The sequence below is a fragment of the Canis aureus genome, chromosome 16, assembly GCF_053574225.1.
Source record: "Canis aureus isolate CA01 chromosome 16, VMU_Caureus_v.1.0, whole genome shotgun sequence".
NCBI classification, from domain to species: domain Eukaryota; kingdom Metazoa; phylum Chordata; class Mammalia; order Carnivora; family Canidae; genus Canis; species Canis aureus.
The window spans coordinates 60,614,415-60,634,312 of NC_135626.1; the positions used below are offsets into that span (position 1 = coordinate 60,614,415).

The following is a 19,898-nucleotide window of genomic DNA, read 5'->3' on the forward strand; positions in this document are numbered from 1 at the left end:
TGCCCCCGCCCCCACCCCCACGCGGGACCCTGGGAACTCAGGGCTGGGCAGGAAGACCGTCACCCTCTCATTTACAAAAATGAGGCACACAACAGGTTCTCAGCATCCCCCAACGGGGGGGGGGTGAGCTGCCGAGCCGCCCCCATGGGACACCTGGGAGCCTGTGGGGATGACAGCGTGTGGGAAAAGCTGCCACCACAGGAAGGTGGTGCGTGTGAAGCAAAACGGGATTTGAAAGCCACGCGGGTAGTTTGTATTTGCGTTTGGATCAATGGTACATGCACACGGGTTAGAAGCCTACGTGACGGTGTGACAGTGGTCGTATCCGGGTGGTGGCATTACGCGTAGCTTTTCCTTCCTTAGTATTTCCAGAGCGGTTGCCTTCGGGCAGAACCCCCCGGGGGTGGGGGGTGGGGGGGCGGTGGCCAAGATCCGGCCGCTCTGGACCGACGGACAGGAAGCGCGGCAACCCCGAGGCCCAGCCGCAGAGAGGAGGCCTCTGTGGGCCGAGCCCGTGACACGCGCCGCACCGCGCACCTGCTTCTTGTTGTAATCCTTGATGGCGTTCTCATAGCCTTCCTCCAGCCTCGCGAACGCCAGGCCCACCTCCGTGGTCCACCAGATCTGGGTGCACGTGAGCGCGACCTGAAACAGACAGGCGCCACCTCCCACGCGACAGTCCCCGCCGGCACGTGGCTGCTCTCTGTCGTGGCCGCCCCCGCCCAGCCCCGCACCTGCGCCGGGTAATCGAAGATCCACTGCTCCCTCGGCTTTTCCTCGTACGTCACGACGGCTTCCGGAATCTCGTGGCGCAGCGTGGCGCACATGCGGTCCAGCACGCGGTTCAGCCAGACCTCCACCTGGGGACGGGAGCCACACTGACGCCACCGGCCCCGAGCGCCGCCGTTTGCCCTCGCTGTCGTCCCCGGGGTCGAAGGGTCAGGGTTTTCGTGGAGCAGTAAGAGCGACCCACTGAAAAATGCGGTTGGGCAGCCGGGTGGTGGCCCTCACGACCTGTTGCGCCGGCGTTCGTGTGTGCAGCGCTATAGTTCTAGGCGGACAAGGGAGGGGACCCAGAGAAAATTCTAGAAGAGAAGACAGGCTACGTCTGAGCCCCTGAGGCGCTGCTGACGTTGGGAGACGCGGCATCTGTCCTCTCGAGTCCCCGGCGGGTTCTGGACTGCTCCTCGGGTGCCTGGTCTCAGCGTCCGGGATGGTCACGTGGGGACGAACTTGCAGACCAGCCACCTTTGTATTTTAAAATACGAACCCTCAGCTAGTCACTACCGGTTGGGGGAAAAGCCAAGCAGGATAATCGGCTTGGTTTTTCTTTTCAGCTGTGAACACAGTGCGGTGGCCTGCGGTGGCGTCTGCAGGGAGCTAAGCGCAGGGAGCGGGTCTCGACACACGGCGATGACGGGGCTCGTCCCGGCGCCCACCAGCCCCGTCCACGCAGAGCAAACCAGCCCGGAGCTCTCGGTGCCCACGCTTCTGAAGCTCGAGTTTTCTGCATGAGATTTTCCTTTTGTCCCCAGCTGACTTCTCTCCAAATTACATGTCGCTTAGGATAATGTCAACGTCCGGGCACCTGGGTGGCTCAGTGCTTGATCCTGGGTCCCGGGATCAAGTCCCCCATCGGGGTCCCCTCGGAGAACCCGCTTCTCCCTCTGCCTGTGTCTCTGCCTCTCTCTGTGTCTCTCATGAATAAATAGGTTAAAATCTTTTTTTTTTTTTAAAGGACAAAAGGATAATGTCAAAGTCGATTTGGCTGCTGAGTTGGTGGTGAGATGGGGAGAGGTGTCGTGGAGATGGTGTCGGTGGCAGGAGGCAGCCTCGCGGGCAGCTGGGGAAGGGACGGGGCGGCTTGGGGTGAGGAGACCTCTCTGGTAAGTCAGAGCCCTAAATAAAGCCCGTTATTCTGAACAGGGGTTAGAACTCGGTGGTTCCTTGGCAAGGGTGCAGCAGCCTCCTCCCCTCCCCTCCTTCTCTCTCTGTGCTTTTCTCAAGACTCGGCCCAGACCGCGTGGGTCACGCTGTGCTGGAAATTCTATATGGAAGCAGTCCAAGCGCTTGTCGGATCGAGGGACAGTCACGGGCTGGGGTGGCCGCGACGACACCCCTGCCAGAGCACGAGTGGCTTCCTCCGACAGCCACTGCGCGGTCGCCCACTGTCACCCTGGACGTGCCCCCCGGCACTCACCTGCCCTGAGAGGTCACACTCCTGGTCGAAGTCCACATACTCGTCCTCCTTGCTGAACATCCCCAGGCCGAACTTGAGAGGCTTCTCCTCCTCATCCAGGCGAAACTTGAGTTTACACAGGCTGTCGAACAGCTTGGCCAGGTGGCGGCTCACCTGGGGAGGGGCGGGGGAGGGGGGCGCCGAGTCTGTAAGCCCCTCAGAGGGGGCGTGCGGGTGGCTTTTCCTCAGGTGGTTTTAAGGGTCTTTCTGTCCCAGGCCCTGGGCCTGTTTTCCCTGGGCCACCCCGTGCATCCCTCCTGGTGCGTCCTGCAAGTTTATGATTCAAATAAAATAGAGTGTCTTCCCTTCGCCTAGTTAGTTAACCCCTCTCTCTTTTCAGCAGAGCCTCCTCTTGGCTTCTGGGGCCCTGGATCCGTGGTGCATCACCAAGTCCCTGGCATTTAACCCATTTTCCAGATGAGGAAAATGAGGCACGGAGGCTCTCTGTCATGGCAGGACCCCCGGTGGTTTCTGGCGTGGATGACCCTGTGGAGGTGGTACAGGGACATCCACGCACATGCCTCCCACCGGCCAGGGCTAGCCAGACATCTGCTCATCTGGGGGTGAGCATGGGGCCACCTGCGGAGGGGAGGCGGCCTATCCTTCAAAATACCAGGGGCCACCTACCTCCACGGGGTCATTTCCGTTGGAGAGGATGTCCAGGAGGTCAGCCGAGGAGACAAAGTAGAACCTCGGGAAAGCCAGTCTTTTGGTCTCTAAATACTCCGCCAAGGCCTTTTCGCACACAGCCAAGCTAGGAGGAGGGAGGAACCGAGGCTGTCCAGGCCTTCTGCAGCCCATCCTGCCCGCGCTGGGCGACAGCCCTGGAGGCACCTGTCTGTTGTTCACAGCCCCGGTTTAATTCAGACCTTCGAATCTGACACGCCGTGCGGGCATCCCTCTGAGGCTGGAGACACGCTGTGTGGCCAGTGTGACACCATGTGGCCCAGAGCACGAGCTCCCAGGGAGGAGAGTTTGCCCTGTCCTGGGCGGCGGGGGCTGATGGCTCAGGTCCCTGCTGCCAGGACACATCTCACCTGGACAGGTGTGGGGACCCACCTTTTCTTCAGGTTCTCAAGTTTGTCGTAGAGACCGGGTTTGTTGGTGGCTTCCACCACGTTGGGCGTTTTCACCGCCTCTTCCATCAGGGCCTGGAAGGAGCCAGGCCCCCCAGGATGTTAGTGGCCGTGTTTTCTCTGGCGTAGTAGCCATTTCTGAAAATGCCCAGGGGGAGGGAGAAGGCTCTGCTCACCTTGAACTCCAGGTCAATGTCGTCAAAGCGCTTGGAGTCCTCCGGTAGCTGGGCACGGATGTCTTCAGAACCGATGAAGATGCTCTCCAGGTGGCTCCAGGTCCTCTGGACCTCAAACCAGATGGAGATGACCGAGTCCGCCGTGGACAGCTTCTGCTGCCAGCTTGTCACCTCCTTCAGGAAGTGGGACAGGTACTTGGACATCATCAGGTTCTGCAGCTGCACCTGGTTGTCCTCCAGAGTCTCCACCAGCACCTCGTCTGACTTGAGCATCATGGTGCCCGTGCGTGGGTGTGGCTCATGCTCAAACTCCATGGTGGACCACGTGGCATCTAGGGCTTTCAGCACCTTTCGGGGGACACAGAAACTACGTCACTCGGCGTCTGGCATGAAGGGCTGAGAAGGACCCGGAATGAAGCCCTGCTTTGAGAAATCCAGAACATTCATACCAACACCATCGACAATTGCCAAAAGGTGGAAACGACCCAAATGTCTGTCAACAGATGAACAGAAAAAATGGACTGGTCATCAGAATACAGTTCAGCCATAAAAAGGAATGAAGCTCTGACTCAGGCTCCCACCCGGATGGACCTTGACGACATTACGCCGCATGAAGGAAGCCAGATAGGCAAGGCCATCTCTTGTGTGATTCCATTTATATGAAATGTCCAGAATCGGCAAGTCCGTAGGGACAGAAAGGTTAGTGGGTGCCTAGAGGTGGGATGGGGATATATGGGAAGATGGCGGGTTTCTAGAGGGAATGGCTTGCTTTTTGAGTTGGTGAAAATGCTCTCACATTGAATAATTCTACCCTGTGATGGTCGCTCACATCTGTGAATATGCTAAAAGCCACTGAATTGGGCACGTTAAATGAATGAACCATATGGTATGTGAATTACAGCTCAATCAGGCTGTTAAAAAAAAAAAGCAGGCGGGGGGGGGGGTGGAGAAGAAAGCCAAAATGTGATGACTCACACTCACCAAACAGGTGAGGGGAGAGATTTGAATTGCAGAAGGAGCCCTCCCGTGTTTCCCTGCGTCCTGAGACTGCCCCAGCCGGTGGTGCATCATCCACCCTGATGGCCAGTCCTCCTGCCTTCCCTCCTTCGGCCTCTTCTCCAAAGTCACAAACAAGGGTGCTCCACGAGAGGAGAGAGTTTGGGGCATTTTTAAATGTGCGTACGACTGCACACAGGGGACAGGGCCATATTCCTTTTTTCAGTAATAAATTCTGGAACTACTTTACAAGATTTCTGTCATGGTTTAGTTATGAAAAGTCCACTGATCTTTGTTTTTGCGTTAAGTGACCACCGGACCCTACAAGAAATGAGATGCTCATAGGTGCTGGGCTCACGGGTTCACTTCAGCATCATCCCATACAGAACACATTTGGGTGTCGATAAAAAAAAATAAAAACAAACAAACAAACAAACAAAAAAACACCTTTTCCATCCCAGACTCTTTCACAGACTTGTCAACGATATTTCGGACCTCGTCCTCATATTTGTGAAGGTTCAGCTGCAGTAAATCTGCCAGCGTGGTCTCATCTGACATTTCAAATTTCACCTGGGGGAGGAATAGGCATGTTCATGTAAGGTCATTTGTACTGGACACTGTCTTTGTCCTTGGTGGAGAGGCCAGTTAGTGAGTAATCCGGGCCACAAGGGGGGCTCTGTGTCACCCTTTACTGGCTCCATGACTTGGGTGAGTTACTTCCCTAAGACTCGCCTTTCCTCCGGGTAACACTGTGTAATAGTAGAGCCCACCTGTAGTGGTTTGAAGTGTTTCTCCCAAATTCCTGTCCACCCAGACCTCAGAATGTGATCTTATTTGGAAATAGGGTCTTTGCAGATATTAAGGATCTTGAGATGAGCGCCCCTGGATCGTCTGCGTGTGCCCTAAATGACAGCAGTCCTTGCAAGAGAAGGGGGTGCGGATTTGAAATGCAGAAGAAAGCCACGCGGTCGCCGAGACAGCGTCTGGAGGGAAACTGCCACAAGCCAAGGGATGCCCGGGGCCACCACAGGCTGGAGGAGGCAGGGAAGGACTGTCCCCAAGAGCCTTCAGAGGGAGGGACCCCTGCCCACACCTTGATTTCAGACTTCCAGCCACAGAGCCATTAAAGAAAACACGTCTGTGGTTTTAAGACCCGAGATTGTGGTTCTCTGTAGCGGCAGCGCCAGGTGCTAATGCACCCGCTCAGGAATTAACGCTACCGACGCTGTGTTCATAGCGGGCACAGCTGACCAGGTGCTGGCATAGTGCCGCCCAGTCCTCACACCCCTTCCTCTCTCCCTCGCCTATATTCTCGCTGTCACGTAGACATTTCCGAGCACCGGTCCTGAGCCCCCGCGGAAACTGGCTTAACTAACTGATACAATCGAGCGTCTCTCAATCACACTGGGGAGAACACCTGCCTGGGTTTCACTAAGTCCTCGGCTGGGACACTTTAGTTGCTTCCTGATCACCAGCTGGGGGTCTCTCCCGGGGCGCCCCGCTGGGACACATGGGTTGGCCAGCGGTCTGGAAAAGCTGTGGTCTCAGTACTCAGGACTGCAGACAGCCCTTCTGTTTGTCTTGTGTTCCTCTCTCCCCAGGTTCAAGCCACACTCCACATGCTCCTGAAGCCTCCTCTAAACTCTCAGGATCCCTGCTGAATACCCCACTGGGCATCCCGAACATGATCACACGTGCTGCGCTTTCCTCTGCTTCCCTCCCTCTTTGTATCCTTGGCACCTGTGTGGGGCCTCTGCGCTGTTCAATAAAGTTTTGTTCAACGTTTACTGATGGTGGGGAGTGTTCCTATTTGCCTCCTAGGGCTGTTGATGCCAGGAACACCTCCCTCATTAGGGGATACTCCTGGGAAAATTTGGGCACTAGGGCTCTGTACCCCTGGGGTGCATGGGGGAGGCCAGGGGAGATGTTCATCCAAGCCAAAATTCCTGAACCCTATGGACAATCCATCTACAACCGAAACTGGCTACATAATTTGCGAGGCCCAGTGCAAAATGAAAATAATGGGGCTCTTTGTTAAAAAACTATTAAGGATTGGGCCCCTGGGTGGCTCAGTCGGTTAAGCGTCTGACTTTGGCTCAGGTCCTGATCTCAGGGTCCTGGGATTAAGCCCCACATTGGGCTCCCTGCTCAGTGGGGAGTCTGCTTCTCCCTCTGCCACTGCTCCCCCATGCTCAGGTTCTCTCTCAAATAAATAAAATCTTAAAAACTCATGAAGAATTTCCAGATGGCTACAGCAGAGCATTCTACCCAGCGTGGGGGCCTTATGGGCACAGCGCCCCAAGGGGCAGCCGCCCCAGCTCACAGGCGCCCGAAGCCAGCCTCGCTCGCACCCAGCTTCATCAGCCAAGGGCCGCCCATCGCGGTACCTGGGTGGCCTGCATGAGCTGCTGCCAGTGGCGGTCCCGGATGGCGGGGTTCTGCAGCTCGCTCACGGCGCGCAGGGATGTGATCATGTTCTTTACGGTGTTGTCCAGCCCTATGAAGGCGTCCCAGCTCTTCATCTCCTTGTCCAGAGACCTCACGTCTTTGGCGAACTTCTTACAATCTATGTCCATCTGCTCCACGTTAATATTTTTCCACTGGGTGGTCTTCCAGTTATCGATGCTGGTGTTCACCTGAGGTGGAAACACTCACTGAGGGCCTGGGGGAGACATCCGTGTCACCTGACTGCCGCGGCTCCTGGCGGGTACAGGGAACCACTAACAGCGGGTGCTAGGGTGCATGGACACAAGCCAGGAAAGCTCCTGGTTGTAAAGATACAACTCAGAAGCCAGCCGGTCAAATAGGTTTTGGCCGACCCCATGGAGGGCGCCACTACTGCTCACCAGCACCCAGGCCCCTCTACTCCTTGGTGAGGCCATGGGACCCGCCTCGACCAGGGAAACCAGAGTGATGCCTGGCACTTCGGGGCGGAAGCACGTAATTGCCAGTGCTTGACCCAGAGCTCTGCCCGCCGTGGCAGTCGTGGGAACGTGTGTGGCTCCACAGCCTGGAACGCAGAGCCACCCAAGGGCTGCGTGGAACCAGTCCCATGTGGACTTTGCATGAAAGAGAAATACACTTCTGCTGTTAGCTACACGGAGGTTCTCTCAGGGCTGTTTGTCGGTGCGGAGTAGTCTCGCTCATACTGACTGATGGTGAGTTTTTCTACTAGAAAAAACTCAAAGACACAGAATCTCCCCGGGAAGAACCCTATGGACAGTGGAGACAGACGACCACAAAGCCTGGAGTCTTCCGTTTGGTGCGGGCTGAGAATGGACGTGAGCCTGGGATGGATGGAATGAGATCGTTGGCGCAGGTGCTTGAGGCCCGAGGCCTGGGCTGGCCAAGCGTACTTGCTCCGTAAAGACAAAGAGGTGCGGGTGTTTATAGGACACCTGTCTTGAAGACACTAAGACACGAAACCTTAATCGCCCCGTAGGCATTGAATCAGCGGCTCTTTTGGGGTTAAGCTTATTCTCTATCCTGTTATCATAAAAGTGTCCTGGGCAGTTTGTTTTGGAGGATCCTCTGTGAAATATTCTGGCAGTAAATGCTTATGGCTACACCTCCTGGGAAATGTGGGGGCTTTATTCTCCAGTCCGGGTGGACCGCTGTTTATCAAGGGGATGGGCAGCCCCCGTCCTCTCTGGCTTTGCCGACTGCGTCCTGGAATGTCCCTCCTACACGAGAGACTCCAGTTCAGCTAATTGTGGAAAAGTCAGCGTCAAGAGGCTCCACTGTGTCCTCTCTCGTTAGGAGCGACTGTAACGGAGCCCGTGACCCCAGGGACTGCGAGGCTCAGTGTGGCCAGAAGGAAGACGTTTTCCATATTTTACTGTGATTTCCTGGACAATAAGACCAACGGAGACACAGCGTGCTTCCGTGCGGGAAGCCTGAAGGGCCCCGTGAGAGCAGCTCTCCCCAGATTAGCTCACGGAGGAGAGCCGGTTCCGGACGAAGCCACGGTGGGCTTCTGTTGGGGGGGGGGGTTGGATGGAGATTCTGAAGTTCATTCAAGAGAATAAGAGGGGAGAGCTAACATTTCTCTGAAAATGGGGGAGCCGGGAGGAGGGGCCGGCCGGAGCCAGCAGCGTTCGTGCGCTACCCTGGCATCCAAGAAGAGGGGGCGCCTCCGTCAGCTGCACTGCAGCGTCCTAGCGGCCGGGGATGCTGGGAGCACCTCCTCTGGCCCACCCCGCCCACCCCGGGCCCGCCGTCCCCGCCGTGCCCCTCACCATGACGATTATGTCCCAGAGCTCCTTCAGCAGGCGGACCTCTTTGTGACAAGCCTTGAGCTGCCTGTAGTCTGGGACCGTGACTTCGAACAGGCTCCCGGACTTGCACAGGGCTTCCATGGTGCTCTCCATGGACGCGATGCTCTTTTGTTGCTGGAGGCAGGCGAGGGGGGCAGTCAAGAGCGGGGCTCGCGCTCAGTGCCGGAGCCGTGCCCCGACCCCGGGCACCGCCCAGAGGCAGCTGTCCTCCTGGCGGGGGACGCAGCAGCACCCTCTCCCTCCCGCCTTCGCCTGCCCCTGCGTCCGGCCGCGTGGCCAGGCCCTCCAGCTTTGGGAGTTCAGGCACCAGAAGTGACTTTCACGGACCCTGCACCAATGCCCGATTTCCTCCTGAGAGGTTCGAGATTGCTCCTTTCTCACCTCCTGGGATTTTTTTGTTTTTGTTTTTTTTTTACATTACTAAGCATTATGTAGGTGATGCATGATTGCGTTGAAAATGAGAACAGTCTAGATAAGAGGAGGGAAGCAAGGGTCACTCCGAAGCAGGTGAGTGGAGCAGGTGCTTCGGCGTGGAGCCGGTGAGTGTCTGCGTGGATGCGCAGGTGGCTCCCCGCGTGTGCGGGCGGCTCCCAGAGGCCTTTCCATGCACGGGCCTGATCATAAACAAGCTCACGCTGGGTCTCTTCAGAATCCAGTCCGGGGCCCAAGGGCTCAGGGGGAGGCCACTCACCCCCCCACTGGGTGCGATGTGAGATAACGACCCTGAAGAGCAGGAAGGGTCTTCGGAAACAGTGGCTTCGAAGCCATGCGGGGAGCGGAGGCTGGGGGAGGGCACGTGTGGGTGACCCCAAGGGCACCGGGGTCTTCGTGCTCCTCCGTTGGAGGCCGCGGTCCCGAGCCCGAGGGGCTGTCAGGCCCAGCCTGTGGCACCTGCATGTTGGATGCCAGTTGTGGACATGGCAGCAGGAGCAGAGGGGGACCTGGCGGGGCTCGGCCACGGGCACACGGTGGCCAGGGAGGGAAGACGACAGGTGAGTGCCAAGCGGGGCGTGATGGGGCCGGGGCGGGCCGAGGTACGGCGGGGCCCCGCGGTCCGGGACGCCAGGGCTGGCGCGGACACCGGGCACTTGCCGGGCCCCAAGGCCAGGAATGGGAGCCTGGGGCAGGGCTGGGAGGGCGCCATGCCCTTGGGTGACGCACCTTATTGAGGGACTTGTAGGGGTCGGGGTCCGTGAAGCTGAACGGGGCCTCTCGCCGGAACTTCTCCCTGAACTCGTGCTGCTTGAGCTGCCGGAGAAGCGCTGGGTCACCCCCGCCCTGGGCTCCGGCGCGGCCACCTGGAGGGGCCCCCAACCCCGGGGCTGCGCTACCTCGAACTGCTGGCACTTCCGCCTCAGGATGTTGACCTCGTTGGCCTGCAGCGGCGCCACGTTCTGCTTCACCTGGATGGCCAGCTTCTTGGTGTTGGTCCACTGCTCCGGCAGCTCCTGCGGGGACGCGCAGGGACCCTTCCCTTGTCCGTTCTTTAAAGAACTTTCTGTCATGAAGTATTACGACTCGCAGGGAGTCGCAAGAATAGCACATGGGGTCCCTTGTGGCCCCCCCCAGCGTCCCCAGGGCGGCGCCTTCTGCAGCAGCTGCCGCTGGACCCCTGAACCGGGAAACCCGCCTCGGCATGTCTCTGTGAACCAGACGGCAAATTGTCCGTTTTCACCCTGTTTTAACCTGATTCCTGTGCACCTGTATGCGTGTGTTTGCGTATGTTAGATGTCCATGTTGTACACGCATGTTTGTGCAGTGTGCGCGTGCACATTAGTATGGTATGCACACATACCTGCACATGCATGTGTCGTGTGTGTAGGATTGTAAGATGTTCATGTGCGTGTGCATGTGCAGGTGTCTTATCGCACGTACACATTTGTGTGTGTGCATGCACACGTGCATACACGAGTAGCACACCCATGTACTTGCACGTGCATCTGTCATGTGTGTATGATTGTAATGTGTGTGAAGGTGTTGTATGCATGTGCAGGTGTATCACACGTGCATGTTTGTGTGTGTTTCTTTTTAAGTTCTCCACGTTTGAGCAGATATTGGACTTTTGATCATAAAATATTTTGAAGAAAAAGAATCCCAGCCCATGAATTCTTCTCCCACAAAAGATTCGTGTTTCCCTCTCCTCTACCATCAGCTAACCTTCTGTGGGCGGCGGTACCTCTCAAGGCCCATTTCACACCAGTCGCCCCTGGGCCGGGCCACGCACACTTCACATCCGCACCATCCGCTGGCCCCTGGGCAGGGTGACAGGGCGGCCACCAGCCCCGTGACAGGCTGCAAACTCTGCTGTCTCCAAAGTAGGGCCCCGGGCAGTGCCTCCCGCCCCTCTGTCCCCACCCCACACCCCCGCCACCCCGTCTGCCCCAGGGTCCCGGCCCAGATCCAGAGCAGGGTGGAGAGCAGAGAAAGGGGGTGGCGGGCGGGGGCTTCAGGACCCTGCGTTAGCTGTGACGGGCGGGCAAAGGCAGCCTGGAGCCCTCGTCCTGCCCAGCTTGCTTGGTCAGCCTGCCACTCGGACCTTCCGGTTGGGGAGTTCCCGCAGCAGCCGGCCCCTGCCCGGCCCAGGGCCTCCACTGACCCTGCTCCCTGTCCCGGTCCCCTGCACCCCGGGTGGGCCCGTCCTCGGGCCATGGGATGTGAAGGCCTTGGTAATCCAACAATTCAATGGTGGAACCACCGGCTCGCCGTCCCTTCCTTTGCAGGAACCTGCACCCCTGCTGCGAGGGGGCCCCCAGCACTGGGCGCCCCCTCCACCTCCCGGCACTGGGCTGCTTCCTGCCCCCCACCCTGGACTGCATCCCACTGTCCCCCAACCGTGGGCTGCTTCCCCCAACCTTCCCTGGAAGGTTCCCAGGCACTGAGCTGACTTCCCTCCACCTTCCCTGGGTGCCCCCTCCACCCCCCCCACTGGGCTACTCCCTTCTCCCCTGCCCCGCCTGCCCTGGATGGCATTCCCCTGCCTCCCAACACTAGGCTGCTCCCTGACCCCCACCCCCTGGATGGCAGCCCCCACCATCCCCCAACACTGGGCTGCTCCCATACTCCCCACCCCCTGGATAACACCTCCCTCCGTCCCCCCAACACTGGGCTGCTCCCCACCCCCACCCCCTGGATGGCATCCCCATTGTCCCCCAACACTGGGCTGCTCCCCACCCCCAGCCCCTGGATGGCACCCCCACCGTCTCCCAACACTGGGCTGCTCCCCGCCCCTGCCCTGGACGGCGTGGCGCCGGCTGCTGCCCACCTGCAGCTTCAGGTGTGTCTCCTCCGGGATCTCCTCCCCATAGGTCTTAAGCAGCTCGATGGTTTGCTTCAGGGGCTCGAACATGTTGTCGGTGGCCGCCTGCCTCTCCTTGACCTTCATCAGATGCCCCATCACCTCCACGAGACCGTCGTAATCCCCTTCCTTGAGGGTCTTGGTTAAGCCCGTCCTGGTGACTTTCATGAAGGCTTCTAGGTCGGCCAGGCTGTGGAGCAAGAGGCCCTGGTGAGGGTGTCACCCTCCCTGGTGGGGGCGCGTGGTGAGGCAGCCCTGGTCGGGGGAGGCGGCCGGCATGGGGGCTCCCCGGTTACGCTGCGGGGCCCTGCCGAGCAAGGGAGAGCTCCCGTCCGCCTCAGGACCCCTGCTCTTGACCCCGGCCCTAGGGCCCCAGCTCCACCCACTGGCCTCCCCGCCGGCACTCCCCGGGGCCCGTGCCCCCACGGCCCCGACCGCGCAGTCACTGGCCCACGGGCGACATGTCGGGCTGCCTTGCCACCGCCGGGACCCCAGGCATGGAGATGCTCGACAAGCAGGTGTCCCACTCACAGCCAGGTGACCCCTGCCCCCTGGGACCTACCCTCCATGCGGGGCAGGGGGCTGCTGGCCTCTACACCTGGCCTTCACCCCCAGGCCTGCCCGGGAGGAGCGCCCCACCGACACCATGAAGGCCTGTTCTCCGGCTCTCCTCGGCCGAGGTCAAGGTCAGGGTGGCGGCAGGAAGGGCCACGTCCCGGCACCCACCTGCTGATGACGTGGTTGCTCAGGTGTCGCTTGAACATGAAGCTCCAGCGCTTGATGGTGTTGAGGAGCATCTGCTTGAAGGGGCGACAGTCGCACTGAAGCCAACCGTTGAACACCTTGGTGTTCTCACACCTGGACACTTCCTCGTACAGCTTCTCGTAGGAATTGATCTGGAAAACAGAGCCGCTGCTCACCGTCAGGCGGCGGGGACCCCCGCGCCCCAGCAGCCCATCCCCAGCTCCGGCAATCTGAAGAATAGGCCAGAAGCTCGAGGTGACCGCGGTCAGGGTGATGCCGGGGCTCCTCACGCTCTGCCAGCTGCCCCCCCCCGGGCGGCGTCTCCCTGCGGGTGGGTGGCTCCTGCTCACGGGCGCCTCTCCCCCCGTGCGTGGGGAGGGGGGTGTGCGTGCGAGGTACTTGTCTTCTTGTGTCCTATCTGTCCGACGCTCGGGCACCCGGGGCCTTGCTGCCCCTGGTGGGACAGCCTCTCCCAGGGCTGGGAGAGAGACCCCCCGGGGGCCTGCCTTTCATCCACAGACTAACCCCGAGCCTGCTCCCCAACTACCCTGTCCTAATCCCCCAGGGCCTGGGACCAGGCAGCGAGGGGCCACCCCTACACCCAGGAGCCCACCGACAGGATTCCCACTAGCTGGTCCTTCCTTTCCCGTGGAAGCCACAATGCGGGCTGTGGATCCCGCCTTCCTGCCCCTCTGTCCCTCTGTCCCTCTGCCCCAGGACCGACCCTGGGCCATCCCCCTAGGCCCCGTGGGGACGTGGTGTGCCCCCTCCTCCTGGACCCTGGGAGTCCCAAGCTCTCTCCCATGGCAGTCCCTTGCCCTGCTGGGAGGCACCAGACCAGAATAATGATAAAACCCACATTTAAAAACCACATCCCCAAGGTTTGAATCGAGCCCAGGGAGCCCCCCCACCCCCCGGGAAGCCCGCACACGCACCTGCTGCTGGAACTGGGCCAGGTTGGGTGGCGTCTTGGGGACAGCCTCTTGGGCGCGGTGGTCCAAGTCCTCGGGGGCGACCGCGCGCCCGTAGACCAGGAAGTGCTTCATGAACTCCTGGGGGTCGTCCGTCCAGAGGTAGGAGTACCTCTCGAAGGAGTCCTGGTACTCCTCGGCCTCCTTCATGGCGCTGATGACCAGGTTGGACATCTCCTCCCGCATCTCTATGAGGTCCGTCATGTCCTCCAGGTCTGCCTGCGAGGGAGCAGGGGAGAGGCACGCAGGTGAGCCAGCGTCTTGCCTGGGGAACAGGCTTCGACCCGAGCTCTGCACCCCGGAGGGCGGCCCTCTGCCCCGCGGAGGCGCTGCTAACCTCTCAAGGTGGAAAACCGAGCCATTTGCCGCTTTGCCGGGCTCTCCCGTGAGATTATCTGGGAGGTGGCTTTGGCCCCGCCGACCCCGGGGTGGCTCGCACACCGACTCGCTCGTGCGGGAGTAACTTAGCACCTGCTGTGTGCATGCAAAGGGGTGGGCACTGGCCACGTGGAGGGTGGCGGTCCAGGCATGGGGCCAGACGTTCCTCAAACAGTCACTGACGCCAAGCTTTGCTTTAACGTGTAGCTGGCGGGAGGTCGGGGAGTGTTCCCCGAGGAACCATTGTCCTGGGAACCCCTGGACGGGTGCGTAAAGAGCAAGAGAAGCAGCAAAGCACATGCAAAGGCCCTGCGCTGGGAGGGAGCAGGTGCTCGAGGACCTCAGGGAAGCTGCTGTGAGCGGCTAGAGCAGGGAACAGGGAAGGCCTGATCTGGACAGAATCTTGAATTTTGAGCCACAGAAAACCCGACCCAAGTTGGTTTATGCAACAAGGCAACTCAATGACTCATGAAACTGGAGAGTCTCGAGGTGTGGGGGCGTGTGTGTTAATTATGGCTTTTATTTTCTGTATCTTAAGCTGCCTTGATGTCTTAAAAGCTCGTGCTGGCTGGGGAGACCCTGCCCGTCTGGGGACTAGCCCATCCTGAAGGAGAGAAGGGCCCCGAAGGGCGCATACCCTTCACCTGCACACCAGCCCGCCCTGGGTCTACATCCCCACCCCACCTCCCGGCAGGTGACCCTGGAGCCCAGAGTTGCCGACATTGATGCCAACTGGCTAGTCCTCAGCTGTTTCCCCTGCTGGTCCTGCCTTTCCTGTGGATGCCCGCCCCCACCTCGGTGAAAGGCTCCGGCCTGGGCGTTCCCTTCACCGCACCCCTGCACCTGCCGTGACCCCTGTGGCCCTGCCCTGCTTGCCAGGCCTCTCGATCCTATGGGAGCAGCAGTAACTTCTCTCCTGATGGCACTGGCTCTCCACACTGGCACCAGTCACCTCCACAGATTAAGACCCCACAGACACAAACGAGACCGGAGAAGGGGGCCGTGTGCGCAGGCTGGGGTACGGCCTGGTCAGCGGACCCTTCTGCTTAGCTCTAACCTCCTCTACGTGTGTCTTCACCAGCAGGTGCAGGAGCTCCGGACACCGGAGCACACCGGGTCCCACGTCCATCCCTGAGCTGATCTCTGGTGACAAGCTCTATTCTGGACCCTGGAACGCTTGGTCGAGGCACATCCCCTTTGTGTGGCCACGAAGTCCTCAAGCCATTGCCTTTGCCTGACGCCGTCTGCCTGGAAATCCCTTCCCACCCTTTAAGACCCAAACTCAGCTCCTCTGGGAAGCGGTCCTTGATGCTGGGGCATATTTCCTCTGTGCACTCAGCTCATCACGTGTGTGTACAAACACACATGCACACACGTGTGCACATGTACCTTCTTCCCTGAGAGCACAGAGCCTCCTGCTGTAAGTACTGATTGCAAATAATTCATGCCTGTTATCACAAACCTCAAGCAGCGCAGAAGTGTTTGAAATAAAAACCCCTGCCACCCCCTTGTCCCTGCCAGCTCCCTCCCCACCCCCATCCTGTTTCCAGACGTGAGCGGTCCTCACGGTTAGGAGCGTATCTAGAGAAAGTCAGATTTCTGTTCGTTTCAATGAATGAAACCGTCTTCTAAACGTCGTTCTCCGACTTGATGGACACTCAATAACCTGCCGCCAGCCCTTCCCACCCCTGCCTCGTCCAGATGCCCCCGGACGGATGGGCCGGAGGCTGCTGAACGCTCCCCTGCTGGATGGCACTTCGGTCCCTTCCAGTTTTTGTTTCACTCTTGCACAAACCATGCCCTGGCACACACGCCTCCTCAGGCCTCCCTTCTGGGGAGGCAGCCCTTCCTACGCCTTCCGCGTCCGAGGATCTGCTCTGTGTTTTGCTGAGGTTGTTTACTGCGTCCACGGTACCTGGACGCACAAGCCAGCGAAGGCCCGTTTGCCAAAATGCCCGCGTGCCGAGGGGACCACAGCTTGAACTTGTAGAAGCAAGCGCGATGCCAGGGACGGGGGGTAAGAGCGCACCCTCGCCATCCGGCTGGGGCGGGGGCGCGTCCACGGGAAAGAAAACCATGCCGACCGGGGAGGAGCCCCTCTGGGGAGGGGAACGCAGCCTGTCATCCTGGGGACCTCGTCACACATCACACGCTCGGAACCATCAGCACGTAAAATGTAAGTGACCGGGCGCCGCTGAGTTGGGAAGAAGCCGCAACAAGGGAGCCACCACCCATGTGGCGCGGGCCCCGACTCACCTTGTAGCTCACCCGGCCCTTGGCCAGCCGGGGGATGAGCTTGGCTGCATTGTAGATGTCGTTGATCAGGCCCTCGATCAGCCTCAGGAAGCCATGGTCCGCGCCCACCTCCAGGGACGGATGGAAGACCAGCCCTTCCTCGCCCAGCTCCATGCAGACCTCAAACAGCGGCGCGACGCTCTCCTGAAACAGGCCGGCCCGGGGTCAACGCCCTGAGTTCGGTGGAAGCCCTCCCAGGGCCCTGATGTTGTCTCGGGGGACCCCAGGGCCTCCCCGCACTGCCCCAGGGGACCCCTGAGCAAGCTTCAGGGAACCGCGCTCATGCCACAGGGCCCAGAGCAGGCCGGGCACTTGGCCCCCAGGTTCCCGGGTACATGAAATGAGGATCATGGTTTTATAGAACAGAGCCCCGGGGTTGCTGTGAGGACTCAGCGCGTGGGAGGCGCAGGGGTGCCGGCCGGCTCACCCCCAGGTGTGGGCAGCCCCGCCGCGAGCCATGGGGTCACGGCTGCTCCGGAGAGCACCACCCTCACGTCCACGGTGCTAGGCGGCTCCCCCACGAGCATCTTGGCCCCGTGACTCATTGACAGGAAGACAATTTCGCCTTAAAAGATGAAATAACCGGTCGACAACCAGTCTGGTTCCGTGTCTCCACTGACGAAGTTCTCGGAGGTGCCGGCGATGAGGACCGGGTTATATCAATCCCAGCTCGCCCTCGTGGTGGACGATGGCGGGTCACAGCTAGGTGCGTGGGCTCGACGGACAAAACCGGGTGCAGCCGGGTTGCACGTGAGACGATCCTGGGAGCTGAGCACGCGTCGGCCACCATGCAACAAGCCTCGGTGACAGAAGCGTGACGGCGTCAGCCTTCTCTCGTTATTTCCCATAGAACGTTGGGTGTCGGTGGACGTACACATGACAATATGCCAGGGAGGAACGTGTGGACGCGGTCATGGCACAGTATCGGGCTCAGTTACCAATTTGCACTCTAGCATTTGGAAAACGGACACTTCTCTTCATGAAAGAAGAAATTGATATTAATTTTTTCATGTTTCATCGTGATCTTTTTAATGTCTCTCTCTTATGTTTTATTTTCATGGCAAAATTGCCTTGCAGGCCAATTAGTTGAGCCCCTAAAATGGCTGGAGCTGAACAGGAAGCAGGCTGGCTTTCGCTGTGCTCCAGAAAGGACAAACGCTCACGTCCACGGGAGGATCCCATTCGTAAAGCAGGTGCTCACTGTAACCCTGTCTGTCCCTGGAGCCCCCTCGCGAGGCTGCGAGGCTGAGGGTGCCCGCCTCATTTGTCAGGTGACCTGGGGGAGGTTAGCCTAACACACCGGTGATCCTCAAAGTATGGGCCGAGGCCCACAAGTGGCCATGAGATCCACTCCACAGCTGCTCATCTTCCAAACATAGTCCCATGACGGCCCTGTGGGCGGTTGACTCGAGAACCCACTGGTTTTCTCTGTGACCAAAAGGGATGGTGTTTCCTAGTGGCCAAGTGAACTGCTAACTGGTACAGAAGATCAATGGTCCAAAAAAAAAAAAAAAAAAAAGGAAGGTCAATGGTCACAAACTCAGATGCCCAGCCTTTTCTAAAGCCTCTCACTCAGGGGTCTGCTCCTGCTGCTGGGCCACTTGCAGATATGGGGACTCTCCGGGATTTTTGGGAGAATGACATTTTGTCATCAGGACATCCGTCATGTTTTGATTGCCACCGATTAACTACTAATGACTTAACTTGCTGACACTTCGCATCATTGTGGGCTGCTTGGTGAACCTTATAGTCGGTAGTAATGATGACTTTCATCCGTAGAATTTCGGGTCTGTGCTCATCTGGTGTCATGTGAGCTGGGCTCAGACATGAATCATCCATCCTCTGCAGCTTGTACAAGGGCATCCTGCTGTCCTCCCCACCATCTTTCCTGCGGGTGCGCTAGGTGGGATGGGGGACCTTTGATCTTCTCCTACTGGCAGTATTCAAAATCATTTGGGAATTATCGTAATGGGAAAGACACCGGGGGGGTGGGGATGAGGCCCCACCCCCATGGAAAATGCTGGAGAATGCCAGGATGAAATTAACCAGCACAGCCTCTTTGCTGACCACGCTGAACACTTCCACGGACCCCTCGGAGGGCCGAGTAGGTTAGTAGCTGATGCTGCTGACGGGAGGGTACCCCTGCCCCATCTACTTGAGTAGCGAACACTGCCCCGGGGCAACAAGGTAGGACCGTTAGGTATCCTATAGCCTATTTATGGAACGGCAGATTTAAGGTGACCTGAAGTTCTGAGTGCTGGGACCTAAAGAGGGTCCTGGGATACAGGACTTTCAGTTTTAAAACCAAGGCAGGTAGTTCACCTTCTGCAGGTTCTAACGGCTGTTTATTTGTAACAGGATAGCCTGGTCTTTCATCAGGGAACTGTAAACTATAGATTCCAAGGGAGACCTTATAACACCGTTTTTATAGCACAAATCTATGAGTATCTTATACTTATAACTCACATCCAGGACCATGTTGTCTATGAAGTAATTCAGAGATTTGTGGATGAAATGGTCATACTCGTCCAGGACCATGTTGTCGACATAGTTGACATAGTCTTTCCAGGACTGGCTGGTCGTATCTGCTCTGAAGAGTTCAGCATTTTCCTGCAAATAGGACCACACGGCTGGCTGCCATTTCACGGGCTCACCCGTTCACTCTTTAACCAGCTCTCTTGGCAACTCTGGGACGCTCTTGTCCCTGTTCCCCTACTCCAGACACACAGAACTGCTTTTTTGCTTCTCGAATCTGCCAGATGCTTTCCTGCATTAGGGTCTTTGCATAGGCTTCTCCCTCCCATTCTGGCCACATCTAGCTTCTTCTAGGTTTCAGCCCAGATGTCACCTCCCCACAAAGGAAAGCCCTTCTTCACTACCTCCCATTCATCTCAGATTTGACTTCTGTCCCTGCTTCTCACCTGTATTCCCTCTAGCAATCCATTATTTGTGCCTACCATGGCATGGATGACAACCCTGAATGCCTTTATGTATGTGTGTCTAGTCTGTATCTCCTCTTGATGCCAAGCCATATGAGGATAGGGGTTGATTGTCCTTTTCACTATTGTGCCTTACGCATACAGCAGGATGCCTGGGACAAAGCAGGAGCTAGGGAATGGATGGATAGGTGGTTGGCATGTTGAGTGGATGGATGGGTGGATGGATGGGTGGATGGATGGGTGAATGAATTTGTAGATAGGAGGACAGATGGATGGATGAGTGGATAGATGTGTGGATGGATGGATGGATGGATGGATGGATATGTGGATGGGAGGATAGATAAATCTTTAAGACACTGAGGTGCCATAGGGAACAAAACGATGACTATGACCCAGTTCACACCCTCAAGCAATTATGTTCTAAGAGGGGAAAGAAGACACAGACCTAAATAACTTCAGTGTAAGGTAGAAAGAAATGGTTCAAATGACTATCGTATGCATAGAAGACTCTG

General features: G+C 58.3%; 1 protein-coding gene across 2 annotated transcripts in view; it reads right to left on the minus strand.

Moving 5' to 3' along the window:
• DNAH17 (dynein axonemal heavy chain 17) overlaps positions 1-19,898 on the minus strand; it is a 95,837-nt gene that overhangs the window by 49,330 nt on the left and 26,609 nt on the right. For both annotated transcript variants that reach the window (XM_077854427.1, XM_077854428.1), the window contains exons 18-33: positions 18,914-19,057; positions 16,409-16,591; positions 13,739-13,993; positions 12,786-12,955; positions 12,027-12,249; positions 10,096-10,212; positions 9,926-10,012; positions 8,726-8,878; positions 6,875-7,123; positions 4,935-5,057; positions 3,492-3,839; positions 3,299-3,390; positions 2,867-2,993; positions 2,201-2,353; positions 735-860; positions 538-645 (exon numbers count right to left, since the gene is read on the minus strand). In XM_077854427.1, the coding sequence (XP_077710553.1) occupies positions 538-645; positions 735-860; positions 2,201-2,353; positions 2,867-2,993; positions 3,299-3,390; positions 3,492-3,839; positions 4,935-5,057; positions 6,875-7,123; positions 8,726-8,878; positions 9,926-10,012; positions 10,096-10,212; positions 12,027-12,249; positions 12,786-12,955; positions 13,739-13,993; positions 16,409-16,591; positions 18,914-19,057 (2,658 nt within the window). The remainder of the gene's footprint in view (positions 1-537; positions 646-734; positions 861-2,200; positions 2,354-2,866; positions 2,994-3,298; positions 3,391-3,491; positions 3,840-4,934; positions 5,058-6,874; positions 7,124-8,725; positions 8,879-9,925; positions 10,013-10,095; positions 10,213-12,026; positions 12,250-12,785; positions 12,956-13,738; positions 13,994-16,408; positions 16,592-18,913; positions 19,058-19,898) is intronic.